Source organism: Sorex araneus, chromosome 5, assembly GCF_027595985.1.
Source record: "Sorex araneus isolate mSorAra2 chromosome 5, mSorAra2.pri, whole genome shotgun sequence".
Classification (NCBI taxonomy): domain Eukaryota; kingdom Metazoa; phylum Chordata; class Mammalia; order Eulipotyphla; family Soricidae; genus Sorex; species Sorex araneus.
Genome location: NC_073306.1, coordinates 16,061,493 through 16,078,408, shown reverse-complemented (window position 1 = coordinate 16,078,408; position 16,916 = coordinate 16,061,493). Strand labels below are relative to the sequence as shown.

The window sequence follows — 16,916 nt, the reverse complement described above, 5'->3', positions numbered from 1 at the left end:
CAAAACAGCGGTAGGGTGCTTGCCTTGCAAGTGGCTGACTGGGTTCAGTCCCCAGAGTAACTGAGCACCTCTGGGTGTGGCCCCACACCATTCCTGGCCCTGAAAAGAACGTCCTGGACTGGCTGGGGATAACAAGGTGCAGAACAGTAACTGGAGCGCAACTACAATATCAAGAATGACAGAGCCCTGTAAATAAAATCGATTATGTTTTAGGTGCCCCTCCAAATAGTTTATCAATACTGTTATTTATTGCTTAAAACAACTCCCATTGTAGAGGGAGAAACGGAGGCAAAAGACAGCAGGAATTTATCCAGTTAGCTACAGCATGACATTATAGAATGAGGGGGAGAAATGGTCCCAAGCAGGGCTCATTTTATTTCGTAAAGATATCCTTGAATCGTGATGGTCCACGTCACCAGTTTTCAAAACTGAAACCACGTGTATCCCCTGTCCTCCACATTACAATGAGTCCACAGGTAAAATCTATGTTAAATGGAGGGACAGCACATGTCAAGGGGAGCCAACCAACAGGATGGGGGCCAGAGGAAGAGAAACAAGATGAGAAGGAGGTCCAAAAAAAGTTTGAGGAAGTGGTCTACACTATAGGAATCAATGGAAAGCTTTGAATTTTTATTTACATCAGTTATACATGGAGCTTCTACTTTGATACACTATAATAATGACACTGAAATTACTTTCCCCCAAATACAGAGGTAGTGCCCTGGAAACTGACTGGAAAATATGTAAAGACTGGTGAGGGATAATAAGTTTGTATATCAATACCATAACTTTTAATAATATTATACCTTCCCAAGATAAAAGAAAATAAAGTTTAAATGAGCAAACAAACCCTCACAAAGTAATACATTAGTAGATGCTTTTTTTCTGGTATTTTGTGATATGAGAAATGTAGGCTGGTATCGTGGGTAGTCCAATAGAACTGGTTTTCAGTTATGCCTGTTTTCTACTGAACGCTACTATATCACTACAAGCATGGATATTCTCCTCTGTAAACAAGAACACTAATTCATAAAGCATGTGTTTGATGTGAGGAATTAGTAATGCAATGTATGGTGAAGTTCAGAACTCATGCAAAGAATGTCCTCACTGCCTTCTGTCTTTTTGAACTCTAAATATTTTCTCTCAAACCATCCTCACTGGGAAGATTCCAAATCTACCATTTAACCAAACATTTATCTCAACCACCCTTCTTTCTTTAGAAATCATGACCGGTTATTCATAGTCATTCCTCATTTTGTCTCCTCATGGATATTTTCTTGACAAGCCCCATTAGAGAATAAGCACAGAGTAGGTTCCCAGAAACACTAATTTGATGATGGATAGTCAGCTTTCACCCTGGATGAAGAACACCCTGGCCTACATATTCCCTAGCACATAATAAAGAATAGTGATTCATCGGTGGGCAAAATAGGTATCATCTGCTCAGTGTCTTGAGTAGGACAGTGGTGGTCTGCTAAACATTGTGGTTAAGAAACAACCCCAGTGACCTCAGTTAATCCCCTTTCCTCATTAATGAGAGTTGTGGATGTTCCCAGATTTGGATGACACATTCCTTGGCCGTTAAGGAACTAATGAATTTCATAGAAACAGAGAAAACAAGCATAAATAGTGAAGAGGCCATGAGAAAGACCTTTCAGTCCTGCAGCAATCTGCCTCCAAAGTCAACAAAACTCCAGTTTTCCTCAGATCAGCTCAGAAGTTATGAGATGATCCAGTTCCAGTCTTTGAGGAGTCTCTTAGCAACCAAGTTTATGATCCATCATCATCATCACAATGAAGTATTTCTTTCTTTGGAAATGTCTTGTCTCTCCTACTCAGGAACTGACTTGGGTTGTGTTTATAAGACCAGAACCACTTCGAACATCTTGGTATAAATCCCGAGCTCGAGATGATTGCAGTATCCTTTGATCTTTTCTCTAGGATTTTCCCTTATTTGTTTTCTTTATGTTCTCCTCCAGTGACCCTTGGGTGGATCTGAGGTAAAGAATGAAGCCTCTTTCTGGTCCTCAAAGTTCACACATGGGCCTTAATTCTAATGTTCAAACCAAACTACCTTTCCAGCTTCTTTCTCCCTTTCTTCCCCATGACACACATTTTTATCTCCAAATCCTTCCCTTTCTAAGATGGGGAATTTCAATTTGGAGATGCCTTAATTATTCAGTCTACTTTTCCTCAAGTCTCAGATTAAACTTCTCTCATCATGGAATCCTCTCTTAGTACCCCGATTCACTTTTGATAACAAGCCTCTTTTCATTTCTTCTTCCTTACTTTAGTATTGAACTTGAGTGATAGCACAGTGGGTAGGGTAGGGCATTTGCCTTGCACATGACCGACCCGGGTTAGACCTGGGTTGGATTCCTCCGTCCCTCTCAAAGAGCCCGGCAAGCTACTGAGAGTTTCTCGCCCGCACAGCTAAGGCTGGCAAACTACCCGTGGCGTATTTGATATGCCCAAAATAGTAACAGCAAGTCTCACAATGGAGATGTTACTGGTGCTCACTTGAGCAAATCGATGAACAATGGGACAACAGTTCTACTTTAGGATTCGTTAACTCTGTGTTTTCAATTATTCCATATTAGTGGCATCTAAATACTCATTTTTTTACCGATATTTAACTATTTTCAGTTACTATCTTATCTAAAAGCTTGCTGAGGCCAGTGAGCATGCCTCTTCTTTTCTGATTCACGTTCAGCCTTTAGGACAGTGTGGAGGTCCTGACAGAGTATTAATACATGATTTTTAAAAATTATTCAGCTTGATGCGTTTTTCATTTTAATTCCCCCCTTTCTTTAGTATAGTTATGAGAACTCTTTGGATATTATAATATTTATATTTGATGTACTCTAGAAAATCTCTGAAAATTCATAGCAAAACAAATAAAATTATGCAGAGAATTAAAATCCAATTATTTCTGTTTTAATATGATTATTATTGTTTAGCTGTTATTACTATGGGGGCCACAGCCCTCAGTTTTCAGGGGACTGTGTGACACCAGGCATAAACCCCTGGTCAGTGCACTATAAAATATGTGCTCTGTCACTTCGACCACACCCCGTGGTCCACACTATTTTTTAATATCTTTATTGAGAGAAAATTGACAAAGAGAACGGCCAGGCATTCTGGTGAGCAACGCGGCCCGGAAAATGCTCCGGACCCGAATTGGGGCCAACAACACTGGGGAGCCGGAAGGAGGAGGTGCCGCCAGCACACCTTCTCCAGATGGAGCCCTGGCGACACTGAGCAGCAACTAACACGGCTCCAGGATTCGGGACTGGGACACATCCGAGCCACGCAGCCGCGTAAGCTTTTCTAAAACCTTTTCTAAAACCTTTTCTAAAACCTGAAAACATACAATCTTTTAATTGAAAACTAATTATCAAATGCTTACTTAATAGGGTTATCTTGTTTGGGGGTATTACTCCCACAACAATAGTGAGTTTTGTGTTGAAATATGGAACATAATCAAGGTGAAGAGAAAATGAAGTGAAATTCATCAGTTATACAGTTGGGGTGGGGGGCGGGGGGTATACCGGGGATTTTTGTGGTGGAATATGGGCACTGGTGAAAGGATGGTGTTTGAATACGGTATAACTGAGACATAAACCTGAGAACTTTGTAACTTTCCAGATGGTGATAAAATAAAATTTTTTAAAAAATAATAAAAAAAAGAAATAAAAGAGAAAAAAAATAAGGGGTGATGAGCCATTGGGGGGAAAAATTGACAAAGAAGGTTTAATATTAAGGCATACAATTTAATGATTCAATGAATATATATTGAAAATTGTTTGCCAAAATAAGCCCAGTTAACGGATCCCCAACCACATAATTTCCATTTTGTTATTGTGGTGAAGACACGAAAACTCTATATTTATAGCATCTTTGGAATATATAAAAGGATTGCCAAACAGAATCTTCCTGTTGTATGTTAAATCCTCAGAACTTATTTTTCTTATATCGTGCTTATACTTTGATTAACCTGTCTCCACTTCTCCTAACAATCACCGTTCTGTAATTCGTGTCTATGTTTCCAGTTTCCATATATAATACACTAACTTCATTAATCTCAGTATGTGATTGGATGCAGCACTTTCAGTGCATATGCTTCGAATCTGCTCCTTCTTTCCCATACCCCAGGTCTCTGACTCAGATCTGGATTTCATTCTCTTATTTGGACTTTACAATAGCTGTTCCTGCTTTTAATTTATTCTTCCTTCAGCACACAGTCATTAAGGACCACTCTGCTGCTTAGAAACTCTTGACGCTACTGCTACTCATCATCTTTGAATTAAGTTCAAATTTCCTGGTCAGACCAGGATTTTCTAAATCTGTCATTAACATAACATATTGTAATGTATGGTACCTAAATAAAAATAGGGCAAAAAGGAACTTCTCTAGATCTGCTTGCATCCTATATTTCTGCCTTTATCATCTAATATTCATTTAGTAGCAACTAAAGTCTCTAAATCAACCCTCTTGAATTGAGTTTTATACATAACACTGAGCTTGGTTCACTTGTATTTCTAATTATTTTTCTCCATAAAGGGTTCCATAGATTATTCCTTTTAATACAAACCGTGCTTTCCTTTTTTGGTGCCATACTCAATTTTTAGGGCTTATTCCTGATTCTAGGACTGGACCGATAGCACAGCAGGTGGGGCTTTTGCCTTGCACATGGCCAACTCAGATTCGGTTCCTCCACCCCTCTTGGAGAGCCTGGCAAGCTACCGAGAGTATCCAATTCCACACGGCAGAGCCTGGCAAGCTACTCATGATGTATTCGTATTTAATATGCCAAAAACAGTAACAAGAAGTCTCACAGTGGAGATGTTACTGGTGCCTGCTCGAGCAAATCGATGAACAATGGGATGACAGTGCTACAGTGCTATTCCTGATTCTGTGCTCAAAAGTCACTCCTAGCCAATACTCTGGGGACCATATGTATTGCCAGGGATCAAATCAGGTCAGATGCATGCAAATCTAATGCTTTCCCACTGCATTATCTCTCTTTCACTCTGTACCTAATATTTAATGATCCTTTCAGATTTATAAAGCCTCTCCTAATCACTCCTTAATTAGGCATTTGCCTTTAATTCTCCTGAATGCCTATATAGTAACTCTACCAGTAGTTATCATCTTTTATTTGGGGTTTTGTATCTTAGGTTCACTCATTGACTCTGAAAGAGTGGTTGGGCCGAAGTGTGCAAAGTGTTAGGGATAGAAAAAAATATAGTCTGCTACAAAAGAGTAATAACCACCCCCCCCCCAATTAAACAAAGTGAAGTAGGTCAAATATGACTTTGAGCACTCAAGATCTTTGTGAGCCTTGATAAGGTTAGCTGCGGACAACTCCAGAAAATAAGGACTATGGTTTAGGTTCCAAATGAAAAATTTTTGGCTACAACTAATTGGATGGACAAGATTTAGAGGTGAAGAGGTGTGGGGTAGGTAGAAGAGGAGCAAACAGTTTAGTAGAAGGGCACAGATTAGAAAAAGCATCATCATAGGGTCAAGGAAGGTGCACTGCAGAGAACAAACTCTTTAGAAGTGTAGGACATCCGAGAGAATAAATGTGAAGGAGATGGGGCTGCATGGATGAAGAGGACTTGTGTTTGTCTTTCCAGGGAAGCTGGATAGCCTGCTATCTCCCATTGTAGATATATTAGGAATTACAAGATTGGATTGTGGGTCTGGAGGGGAAATGGAGGAAGGGCTGAAGTTGTAAAGAAATTATAAACAATATTGTGGGGACTATATATGAATACTCTTTGCATCTCATGGTTGTACTCAATGCAGTATGAGGCATGTGGTTTATTTACAGATCAAATTTCTTAAAGTGTGTTCACAAGGAGGTGTCTATTTTCAGATTAGAACATAAGTGAAAAGATCTCCCCATATTAAGCTTTGGACTTTACCTGTGTTACTGAGATCACACAGGTAGAGGGCATTTTCTAGCTTCCTGAACCTGTCCATCCAAGTCTCACTTTCTTTCAACTCCATCATGACTGGACTCACAAGAGGCTGGGAAACTGGCCTGATCTTCAAAGAGTTCAGGCGATCTTCGGCCAATGAAGTCTCAACAGGAGGGTTTTCTGGTTGTCGTTGCTCTTCTGGAGTTTTCTACAAAAACAATGCAAGCATCTTACTGGCAAGGTACTCACCACTCCGAGATTCACTGGTCTCTTGGCCCAGGGACAAGGCCACACAACATGCAAGACTTATTAAAGCTCTTGTTTTGTAAAACTGAGAGTATGAGTTTCAATGCTTGGTGCCATAGACCCCTATCTGCCAAGTCTTGTTGGATATAAACTATTATGTTGAATTATTTTTTAAGAAAAGGGTAAAATCCTGATTTTTGTTTAGTTTGAATTTCTTATTTGTCACTGGTTTTTGTAACTGCTGGAGATTTTCCATGATGTTCTACTCTGGTTTTTGTTAGCAGGATCCAGAGAGCGTAGGCTTGAGGCAATGGTTATAATTTTGTGGTGGAAAAACATCTGGATCATGAGTGTGAAGTTCATGACAAAGAGTGACTTAAAGGATAGTGATATTATCTTTACTTCAGGGGCTGATCCCAGGTATGACAAAGCACCTCTGGTTGAGTCTGTTATATTCATTTAACCAATGGTTTTGAGGTCTGGTGAGTGGAAGTAATTTAGTAAGATAACACAGAGGAGAAGTGGAGGAGACAAAATTAAAACCAAAGGGTACAGCTTATTTCTAACTCATATTGGTATCTTTATCCCATGTCCAGCACAAAATTAAAATTTATCTTTTAAGACCTCCCTTCCATTGATTCCAGGCTAATGGTGTGGGTCTGAGGATGTCATGTGGTACAGGGGATTCTGCAGGTCACCCTGGCAGTAGTTGGGGTCCCCCAAGGCTGTTCCCTGAGCTGCTCAGGGCAACATGTGGTGGTGGGATTGAATCTAGGTTGGCTGTCTGCAAGGCATGCACCTTAACCTCTGTACCATCTCGAGAGCTACTAAAGATGTTTGTTTATAAATCAACAAATGAGTTCCAGCCATTTAATCCAAGTAATCAATCTAGCTCTACTTTTTCTCCTGCAGGAGGAAATTCTCTTCCTTTTGATCCACTGGGCTCTAGAAAGAACAATGTTCGAATAGCAGATTGTAGTACTAGGCATCTTGAATCAAAGTGGACCAATAAACAAACACACTGCCCAAGAATTTTAGACAGAAATACAGATGAGATGAACTGAGATCATTTTGTAGAAGCAGGAATTCTATTAGATTATCTTTGCATTTATCAGAAATCAGATAAATGTAGTCTGAGGAGGAGAGGGGGTGGGGAGAGAAAGAGAGACAGGAAGAGAGAGAAATAATGACAGAGATAAGAGATACAGAGGCTGATTGATGCATATACACAGAGAAAAAATAAAGCTGATAGAAAATACCAAAGAGAAGAGAAAATGTGCTAGAGAAGAAGTCCTGATAATGCTGAAATCCCCGGCTTAAATGCATTGCTACATTTTGGTCCTTACACAGAACCGCATAATGTTTTTTCCTTCTAACAAACTGGTAGAGTTGGTTTTGTTAATGGTAATGCAACTAATTTTGACGGTAAAACAAAATTATGCCTCTAACTTTTATTCCTCACCTTCCAGACACCCAAATTTCTCTAATTTTTCACTTTTGTCTAAAAAAAATTTTACATATGATCTGTGAAACTTCCAGAGCTCTAAAGAATAATAATTTCATATTGCTATTGCAATTGGGGAATATGGAGAATTCTTTTGTTTTTCACTAATAGAATTTGAGGCTATTTGAAACATTTACATGGGTGACCAGTAAATTTTAAGAGCTTAATATAAAAGAATTTTACTTTAAAAGGCTCAAAGTGAGGAAAAGCTGAAAATTTTCATAAAGTATACAGAACAATGATTTGATATTTCTTAGAACTCTGGATCACATTAGAAATTAGTCAAAAGTTTTAGATGCACATTTGCAAATAATTTGGTAGGCAATTTTAGAGTGTTCAAAAGCTGTCCTTGGATTTGAGAAGTCAATTTCAAATGATTTAAAAAATTGTTTTTCAGATAGAGTTTTACCATAAGACTCTTCAATGGTCTCTTTGATCACTGAAGGAAAGGAGAATTTGTACTGATGTGAATTATGATCAAGTAAGTAAGTAAATAAGCCAATCAGTTAGTAACTAACTAACATAAACTCCGGTGTTTTGGTCCCATCATATCCAGCTAAGGTTCAAATAGCTTGTTTGGCACATGAGACCACTCAAGTTCTTGTTCTTGAATTATTTTCTTTCCACTGTACATGCACGTATTACTCCAACCATAAAAATGGATGTGTGTCATGTTTTCTTATATAACATGCTACTATTTCTATTGTAAGACCCTTCCTGCCAGTTATGCCTTGAACAACTGGGCTCATACTCATCCTTCAAGATACAACTCATCTCATTTCGTGAATGCCTTCCCCTAGGGGAGAAATAATGTGCATTTATCTGTGGACATTTTTATAGTTGGGTGAATCTCTTGCTTCTACCACAGATCTGTAGATTTGGCCTGTCCAATCATCCTTTTTGTAAACCACAGGTGTGCTGAGGGTTCAATATACAGAAGGTCCTAAGACATGCTTACTGGATAAACAGTGAATGAATAAATAATTTTCCCTGGGACACCTGAAAAATTTGCTTTTCCAATTCTCTCCCTTAATGCTGCTTTCTAAAAAGTGGGACAATGAATGCTGCTTCTATATAGGAATGTGAGAGAAAAAATAAATTATTCCAGAAATACAGTAAAATTCTCATACAAGAAGCAAAATAAAAGAGCAAAGTATATTTTTTTTATAATCTTATTCACAACAGACTTAACACTCAAGGAGAAAAGCATTTGCTGTTGTTTCTTGCATGGCAAGAGGCTTGCCAAAATGGATACTATTTTCTAAAATATTTCGAAGTGTGAAGTGCATGAGGAGGCCTCCCGTCATTTAAAGATGAATTATGTACTAATCTGAGCATTGAAAAAAACAACAACAACAGAAAAACTCAGGCTGTTTTTCAATTCTGTCTGCAGCTTCTCCTGGCTAAGTTCTGGGAATATTAAAGTGAATTTTAACTGCATGCCAGATTTTTTTTTTTTAAACCTAAGAGCTATTCCATTTTAAAATGATATGTCTTCAGTAAAGGTCACCCTCCATTTTTGGAAAATGGACTTAAAATGCTAAAAGGAGTCTCATAACCAAACTTTGTTTTGCTGGCAGTTGGTAGACTGGTCACAGGCTTTGGGAGAAGCTATTTTTTTTTTTTTTTTAATTTTTTCAGGGACTTAGTAAAGCTCAGGAGCTATTTCTGGCTCTGTACTCAGTAGTGACCCCTAGCGGTGCTCAGGGGACTAACTTGTTCTATCTCTCTGGCCCCTGGGAGAGGTTTAAGTCTAATTTCTTGGAACAGGTGGCATTGCCCACTGACATGTCATGAGAACAGGTTTATGCACGCAAACCATCGTGCACAAGAACCAACTTATACTACTGGAGCTTTTCTGTCTCCCTTGGACAATCCAAGTCAGAAACAGTCTGACAGTGAGGCATTGAGTTAAAAACAAAATCCTCCCAAGTAGGGCAACTGAATATAGAGGCGGGGGAACGGATTGATAGCACAGTGGGTAGGGTGGTTGCCTTGCATGCGGCTGACCCGAGTTCAATCCCCGGCCTCCCATATGGTCCCCCAAGCACTACCAGGAGTAATTCTTGAGTGCAGAACCAGGAGCAACCCCTGAGCATCACCAGATGTGACCCAAAAAAGCAAAAGGAAAAAAAAAAGATGGAGGATTGGTTTCGATGGCAAAGTTTTTCTCAAGCCTTACTAAGGATATACTGACCAAAGTCTCATTGTTGCTTTGAGACACCTCACGTTCTTCAGGTGGCATAGCAGTAGCAGAAGTTCCCTTGTCTTTTTTTCCTGGACAAGAAAAAAAATGGAAGGACTTAGTTTTGTCTTTTAAATTTTAACTCATACACATACCCACACAAGAGCAGGAAGCCCTAGCATTCTACTCCTTGGCAGATACTGTGTCAGGGGACAGGAGCCTATTCATGCATCCTGGATCAGCACGACCTGCTTTCTTCCTTAATGGAATTCAGGAAGGGGCAGTAGATGCTAAATAATTACCTAAGTAATTATTTCATTGAAAATCACCTTAAAGAGCACTGAGAAAAAATATAACAGTATTTAAACTGGTTTTCAAGGTAGAGGGGGGAGTGGTAAATTATTAGTAAAGGTTTCTTAGATTAAAGTGACACTTAACTTGGTGATTTGAAGTGTTTGGGGGCAGAGGGGACTGTGGGAGTTTGGTTGGGCACAGAGTTCCAGATAAGCAGTGAAATTCACAGGCAGCCAGTCTTGAATTGGGACTTTTCCACTTAGAAGATCCAGCTGTGGTCTCTTCCTGTGCTTTATCTCTTTCTATACGTGTGTGCACCCAAGAGAATGAGGGGGGTGGGGAAGAACCCTTTAACTTCTCACTCCCTTCCTTCTTTAAGTGGTGAGAGGTCCTGGGTGGCAAGAAGTTGGAATACCATCTATCATCATGGAATTCTGTTACCCTACAGCCCTCAGGAGTAGAAGTGAACTGGGTACCATTCATTATTCATTTAAGACTCATTCTTCATTCATTCATCAATTTCTTTAAGTCACAAAAACTTGATGATGTATTTTACAAGACCACAAAATGACCATACAGCACAGATTACTGGGAGATCCCATTTCAATATTTAGTGCATGATGCAAACATACAGTTAACAAATGCTTGATGTTTCTGAGTTGCAGTTTATTATTTTCAATAAAATGGCTCAATCAGCAGGTGTTAAACAGAAGATGGAGGATAAATGTATTACATAGTGGTAGAGAGTAGAGAGTTGGAAGCCAGATGCCTTGCGTTTGAGTCCTCGCTCTATTCTCTTCCATCTGTTTGACATGACAGATTGCTCTTTCTCTTTGTGGCTTAGCTTTCTCTTCAGTGATATAGGGATAGTCCCTTTTATAGGTAATTTTGAGGATTAATTGTACTAAAAATTAGAAAGCAAATAAATACCAGTGGCCTAGCAAGCTCTCAAAAGAATTAATAACATGTTATCTTATGAATGTTTATATAAATGCATTCCTATGCAAGAGTAAAAGCCTTTTGTTTTCTTTGTAACATCTATGAATGTAATGAATCTCTTGTCTGTTTTTTTTCCCATGGGGAAAATAATGTGATGTTCAGTCTTCTCTGGTCCTTTGCACTCAGCATTGGAATCAAGATTCCACTCGTGATCATTGACTTAAATGAGTGACCAATGGGCCCTAACTTGGAGCTACCTTTTCCTGCCCTTGGAGAAAAGCTTCTCTGCATTTCTTTATTTTCCAAAATCAAATTCAGATGCGATATTCTATAAAATGAAATAGATGCTCAGTGAAGATCATAATAGCAGCCAGATTAGCAGTCCTTTCCAGGAAGCTCTGGTTTCATTCCATACAAATTTAGGTTGTCATGGAAACTCATCATCACCTACTAGTGGCCCATGATTATTTCACCCTATATGTGAAAAAAACTTTCTGTTTACTGCAGGTAAAAAAAAAGTTCAAATTACTGCAAATCATCAGATTGAATTTTAAAGGGAATCTAAAAGCGGCATAGATAGTAAGACATACATTGATGTCAGAGCTAAATGTTGATTCTGAATCTCTCTTCCCTTCACCAGTTGCCAAGTTTGGGATTCTAACGTTGTCAGTTATGAGAAGAGGAAGATACCAGTGATTAATAATAAAGTGGTCATTTAAAAACATACCTACATAGAATTAACATGGGGAAGATAATTCAAGGTGTTATTTTTAATTGCATTATTGTTATATGATTGGAAGCAAATCTGGTTCCCCCCGAGCAGAGATGCTAGCATGAATTCATTGCAGTTCTGTGGGTAGCGTTTTCCAAGCATGATCTACTTTAGAATGAGATCTAGAACCTGACTGTTTCCCAATTCTGTCTGTCCCCGCTGTCTGTAATTCTACAAGATCCATTAGGAGAAAAGAACACCAATCTTTTTTAAGAGCCCTTTAACACAAAGGGTTCTTTAAGGCATCCCTTTCTCCTTCCTAATACCTGGAAGAATATAAAAAGTAATGGTTTGCCCATGTAAAAACTGTTCGAGAAATCCCAGGCAGAGCTTTTTTTTTCTTTCTAACACAGCAGGAAGGATAAATAATAACCATCTGTCTAGTCTGCCAGTTCAGGATTTGTATTGGCAGAAACAAGCCAAACTGGGTCCCTGAGAATTCCAGGTGTTGGAAGGCCAGATTTTACAAGTTTTCCAGTGGATTCTCATAGTTACAAAGCCAACCAGTCTTCCCCTGCCCCCACTAATTACTGGAAGGGGTGGCCATCAGCATTGGTGGGTTAAAGCTCCCACCAGGTGGGAGTTTAAAACATTGCCCACTCTCAGATATCATCGCAGACCCATTAAATCAGAATCTCTACGGATGAGACTCCAGCTAAGAATTCCTTAGGTGATTCTTTAGAAGTACTGAGCTTCTCAAGGGAAGCCAGGACAAGTAATTTAAACAAGCAATTGATTTCTTTGGACCTAATAAATGAAGCTTTTGTGAGGAATCTAATATTTGTCAAACACACACATACACACATGTGTGAAAGATATATACACATATATATATATCAGACATCTTTCACACTTTTAAAAAAATGTAATCCATACAATAACCCCTTGAAGTAGAAATTGTCTGCATTTTGTTTATGAGGAAACTGAGGCAATGAAAATGTTCAATTAACTGCTAAAAGAAAAGAGATGGAATTAGTGCTAAGATTCTAACTCTTTTATTCATTCCACAAACACTTGATAGTTAAATTCTGTTTGGGGCACTCTGATAAACAATGAAGAAATCAGAATCTTCTCATAAAAATGGGTATTCCAATATGAGGGCAATCAAATAAATGCATAAAATGATGCCAAATAGTAATAAGAGGTAGTGCTATCCCTAAAAATCAATTATAGGGCAGAAAAAGCAATGCCAGTTGCTATTTAAGTCAAGGAATTATCAAAACACTCTGAAAAGCAAGGGAGAAAGTCTTCAAATAAATACCTGGAGGAAAGAACATTTCAAGCAAAAGATGTCAAGGACAAAGGCAGTGGAGAGCTGTGTTGGGGCCATTCAAGCAAGAAATGAGAGCCTTACTGATGCATGATGAAAAGGAAGAAGTGGGTTAAGTGTTCACAGAGTAGAAGTGCTTCATGGGTGATGCTTCATGACCGGAGACGATCTTTTTCCCATAGGATTCCCACATTCATTTCCTCTCAGGTGATTACTGCTATTATAGATTTCTAGTGATAAACCATTTCTTTTCTGTGTGAGGACCACTTCTATCCCCATCCCAGTGCTATTGTGGTAGCACTGAGTTCCACCTCTGAGATTATTTACTGCCTAAAGACTGTGATGTATCTCAATCACATGATTCAAAGAGGGACCATCTGGGCCTCCAAGACAAGAGGAGAAACCTCTTCACTCTCTTAGTAAATTTTATGTCTTCTTGGCAGGCCCTATCAAGAGAGAATAATGAAAAGATGTGATGACCATAGTTTTGAAACTTAATCAGCTATTGTATAAGGAGTTCTCCGAGCACCTGGGGACCACCTTGCAGAGCTTGAAAATGATACTAACACCAGGCAAAACAGGTCAGAGAGAAAAAAATCAGATTAATAACAAGATTTATACCTTTCTGCTGCCAGATTTCTTAAGTTACATAAACCCAAATCTCTTTATTGCCCGAACCCTAGCTTCTTAAACCCTTGGCTGTAACTCCACATGAAGTCACATAACTGAATATGGGCATTGTGAAAAATTTGTTTTAAGGTAAGTTTATAGTTTATTATCAGCATAAGTTTTGATTTGTATAACTATTTCATATGCCGAGGATCGTTTAAAATTTTCCCAGAGGGAAAGGGTCACGAAGGGAGAAACTTTTAGAAGCTCTTTTCTAAATCAACTAAGATGACTTTTTTATCCCTTCATTATAAGTCATTTCAATAAGAGATGATTATGAATACATAGTTTTTCCTTGACAAAAGGGAGGCCAAACAGCTTTCTTTTTTTTCTGTGTTATCTTGAGAATTAGGTGTTCTCAAGAATTAGGGAATGTTAGAGGGGACTGAGTTACCTCTAAGGCTACCATCATCCCCTCCTAATTTCCTCCATTAGACTAGTGTGTTGCTTTTTGTGTCCAATACTTTCTCTTTGTTATTAAGTTTTTATTGAAATTTTATTTTATTTATTATTATTATTATTAGTAGTAGTAGTAGTAGTAGTAGTAGTAGTAGTATTTTGCGTCACACCTAACAATGCACAGGGGTTACTCCTGGCTCATGTACTCAGGAATTACTCCTGGCGATGCTTGGGGGACAATATGGGATGCTGAGAATTGAACTCGGGTCGGCCGAGTGCAAAGCAAACGCCCTACCCACTGTGCTATCCCTCCAGTCCCTTTATTGAAATTTTACTGAGATATCCTCATTTATAATCATATTAAAGATTATTTTATAGTTACAGAGCACAAAGAATAATTCCTCCACTAGTGTTCTATACCTCCATCATTATTCCATGGTCCCTTTCCCCACTGTCCTTCACCCTTCAGTTCCCAGTTCTGTTGATTATGTCTCAGGACTTCTTTCCAGGGGAGACTGTCTAATCTCTTTCTTTGTTTAGTACTCTGCATATGAGGGCTATACTCTGGTATTTATCTTTTCCTTTCTGACTTATTTCACTTAACGTGACACCTAAATCCATTTAAGTTGTAGCAAACTGAAATTTCATGATCTTTCACAGTATTTATTATGTGCATACATGTATATGTGATATATGTATATATAATATAAACATATACATAATTATATAATATGTACACAATTATAATACATAAGTACATAATTAAAATAATATGTACATAACTATATAATATGTACATAAATTATAATATGTATAATAATAATAATACCCACTTGTCCATTGTTGGGTACCTGGGATGCTTCCAGATCTTGGCTATTACAATAGTGCTGCATTTAACATAAGTGAACTTATATCTTTTTTGGATGAATGTTTTTGTGTTCTTTGTAGTGGATTCCCAGGAGTGGAATCAAAAGTGAATGTTTTGAGAGATCTCCAAGCTGTTTTCCAAAGAGGTTTAATTATGTAACAGCCACACAACAGTAAATGAGAGTTCCTTTATGACCACATCTCTGCCTTAAACATATTGTTTCTGATCTTTGTCATACCTATCACTTCTATTTCCTAATGATCCCAAGTTGGGACCTAACATCATTTTGTGTTAATTTTAGCTAAAATATTTTCAATTGTATTTATAATTTCACTTAGTTGAATATCTTATTAATCTTCTATATCACACCAGCTGTCTTATTTTATAGCTGTATTATTTTACTAATCTAGTATAATTTAATAAATGGCCTTTAAAAACTAACTTTTCATTAGCTTACTTTTTATGGGCACTAAGGAGGATAAATCGTAAGATTTATAGATGTAAGGAATTGTGTAACTAAAATTCTAATAAATAATATTAACTTATCGAGTATGTGTACATGCTCATCTTAAAAGACTATTGCCAGACAATGCCTCAAAAGTATTAAAACATGAAGAATTATACTTTTTATGACTCAATTGATCCAAACAGATTGCCATTAATACAATCCTCATTTCTGTTTTTTCATGTTGGGACATTTACATTTCTTGCAGCCATAAGATGAAACTCAACAAACAAACTACTGGATCTAAAAGCAGGAGTTTTCTCGAGCAACAAAATACTCACCTGTAGGCAAATCAGATGATAAATCAGAGGAAGCTCTGCTCAACAGTTCAACAAAACTCTGCCACCTGGGCAAGAAAAAGAACCTTAATATTGGTAGTCAATATCATCACTCTGGAAGAATATGCAATCAACTAGAAGTTTATACTAATAGCGATATTAATGGGATTTTCATACTTATGTTATACAGGCGACAGGCAGGAAATGGAAACTTATTCTGGTATTTGTACTAGGAAGAGCTTTGATATAGGAAATAAGGTACCCATAAAATTATCTCAAAGGCTGTTAAAGTGGAACTTGGTGTTTGGTGCTAGGCTCAGCAAATTTAGTCTTGAGTCCAGGAAGCTGCAGGAAATACTATCTCATGTTTCAGTTGCCCCCGAGAGAGAGTTGGTAATCCGACAGTACAAAATGCGTTTTGGTTACTTATTGGCAAAAAGTGATTTATGGCAGAATCTAGAGTTGCTCCTACTGTGGCCAGAGAGACAGTATAGTGGGCCGGGCGCTTGCCTTGCAAGTAGCCAACAACCTGGGTTTGATCCCAGGTGCCCTGTTATGGTCCCTTGAGATCACTAAGATTTACCTCTAAGTGCACAGTGAGGCGTGAGCCTCACAGTTAGGTGTGCTCTCTCCAAATAAAAAAAAATAAATAATTCAAAAGAGTTTTATTTCAGTTTATTTTACTGCAGGAAAATAAACACACAAAATATCTCTGTCATTATCTCTTCTATCGCTTCAACCTTTCAAATCTCATGCTGTCACATCTCTCTGATGAAACACAACTCAATTTCAGAACTTACCTCAGGGGACACTTGCAAAGATTTTTTTTTAAAACAACTATTTATGAAAAATAAAAATTTTTGAAATGCACACTGCATAAATGCTGACTATAATTACATTAATTTCATTAGCCACATAATCATGATTATAATTACTATTATATTGCAACTATTATCCTATATGAATTATGGCATTCTCAAACAGAAGACTGAAATTAATGAACTCTTTAAAATCAGGTCTGGTTCCTGATTTCCAACCAATGGGAAGACTCATAACA

At 38.0% G+C, this 16,916-nt stretch overlaps 1 protein-coding gene across 1 annotated transcript in view; it reads right to left on the bottom strand.

Moving 5' to 3' along the window:
* C5H1orf87 (chromosome 5 C1orf87 homolog) overlaps window positions 1–16,916 on the bottom strand; it is a 79,833-nt gene that overhangs the window by 944 nt on the left and 61,973 nt on the right. Inside the window, exons 9-11 of the mRNA XM_055140708.1 lie at window positions 15,863–15,927; window positions 9,878–9,957; window positions 5,934–6,138 (exon numbers count right to left, since the gene is read on the bottom strand). Coding sequence (XP_054996683.1) covers window positions 5,934–6,138; window positions 9,878–9,957; window positions 15,863–15,927 — 350 coding nt within the window. The remainder of the gene's footprint in view (window positions 1–5,933; window positions 6,139–9,877; window positions 9,958–15,862; window positions 15,928–16,916) is intronic.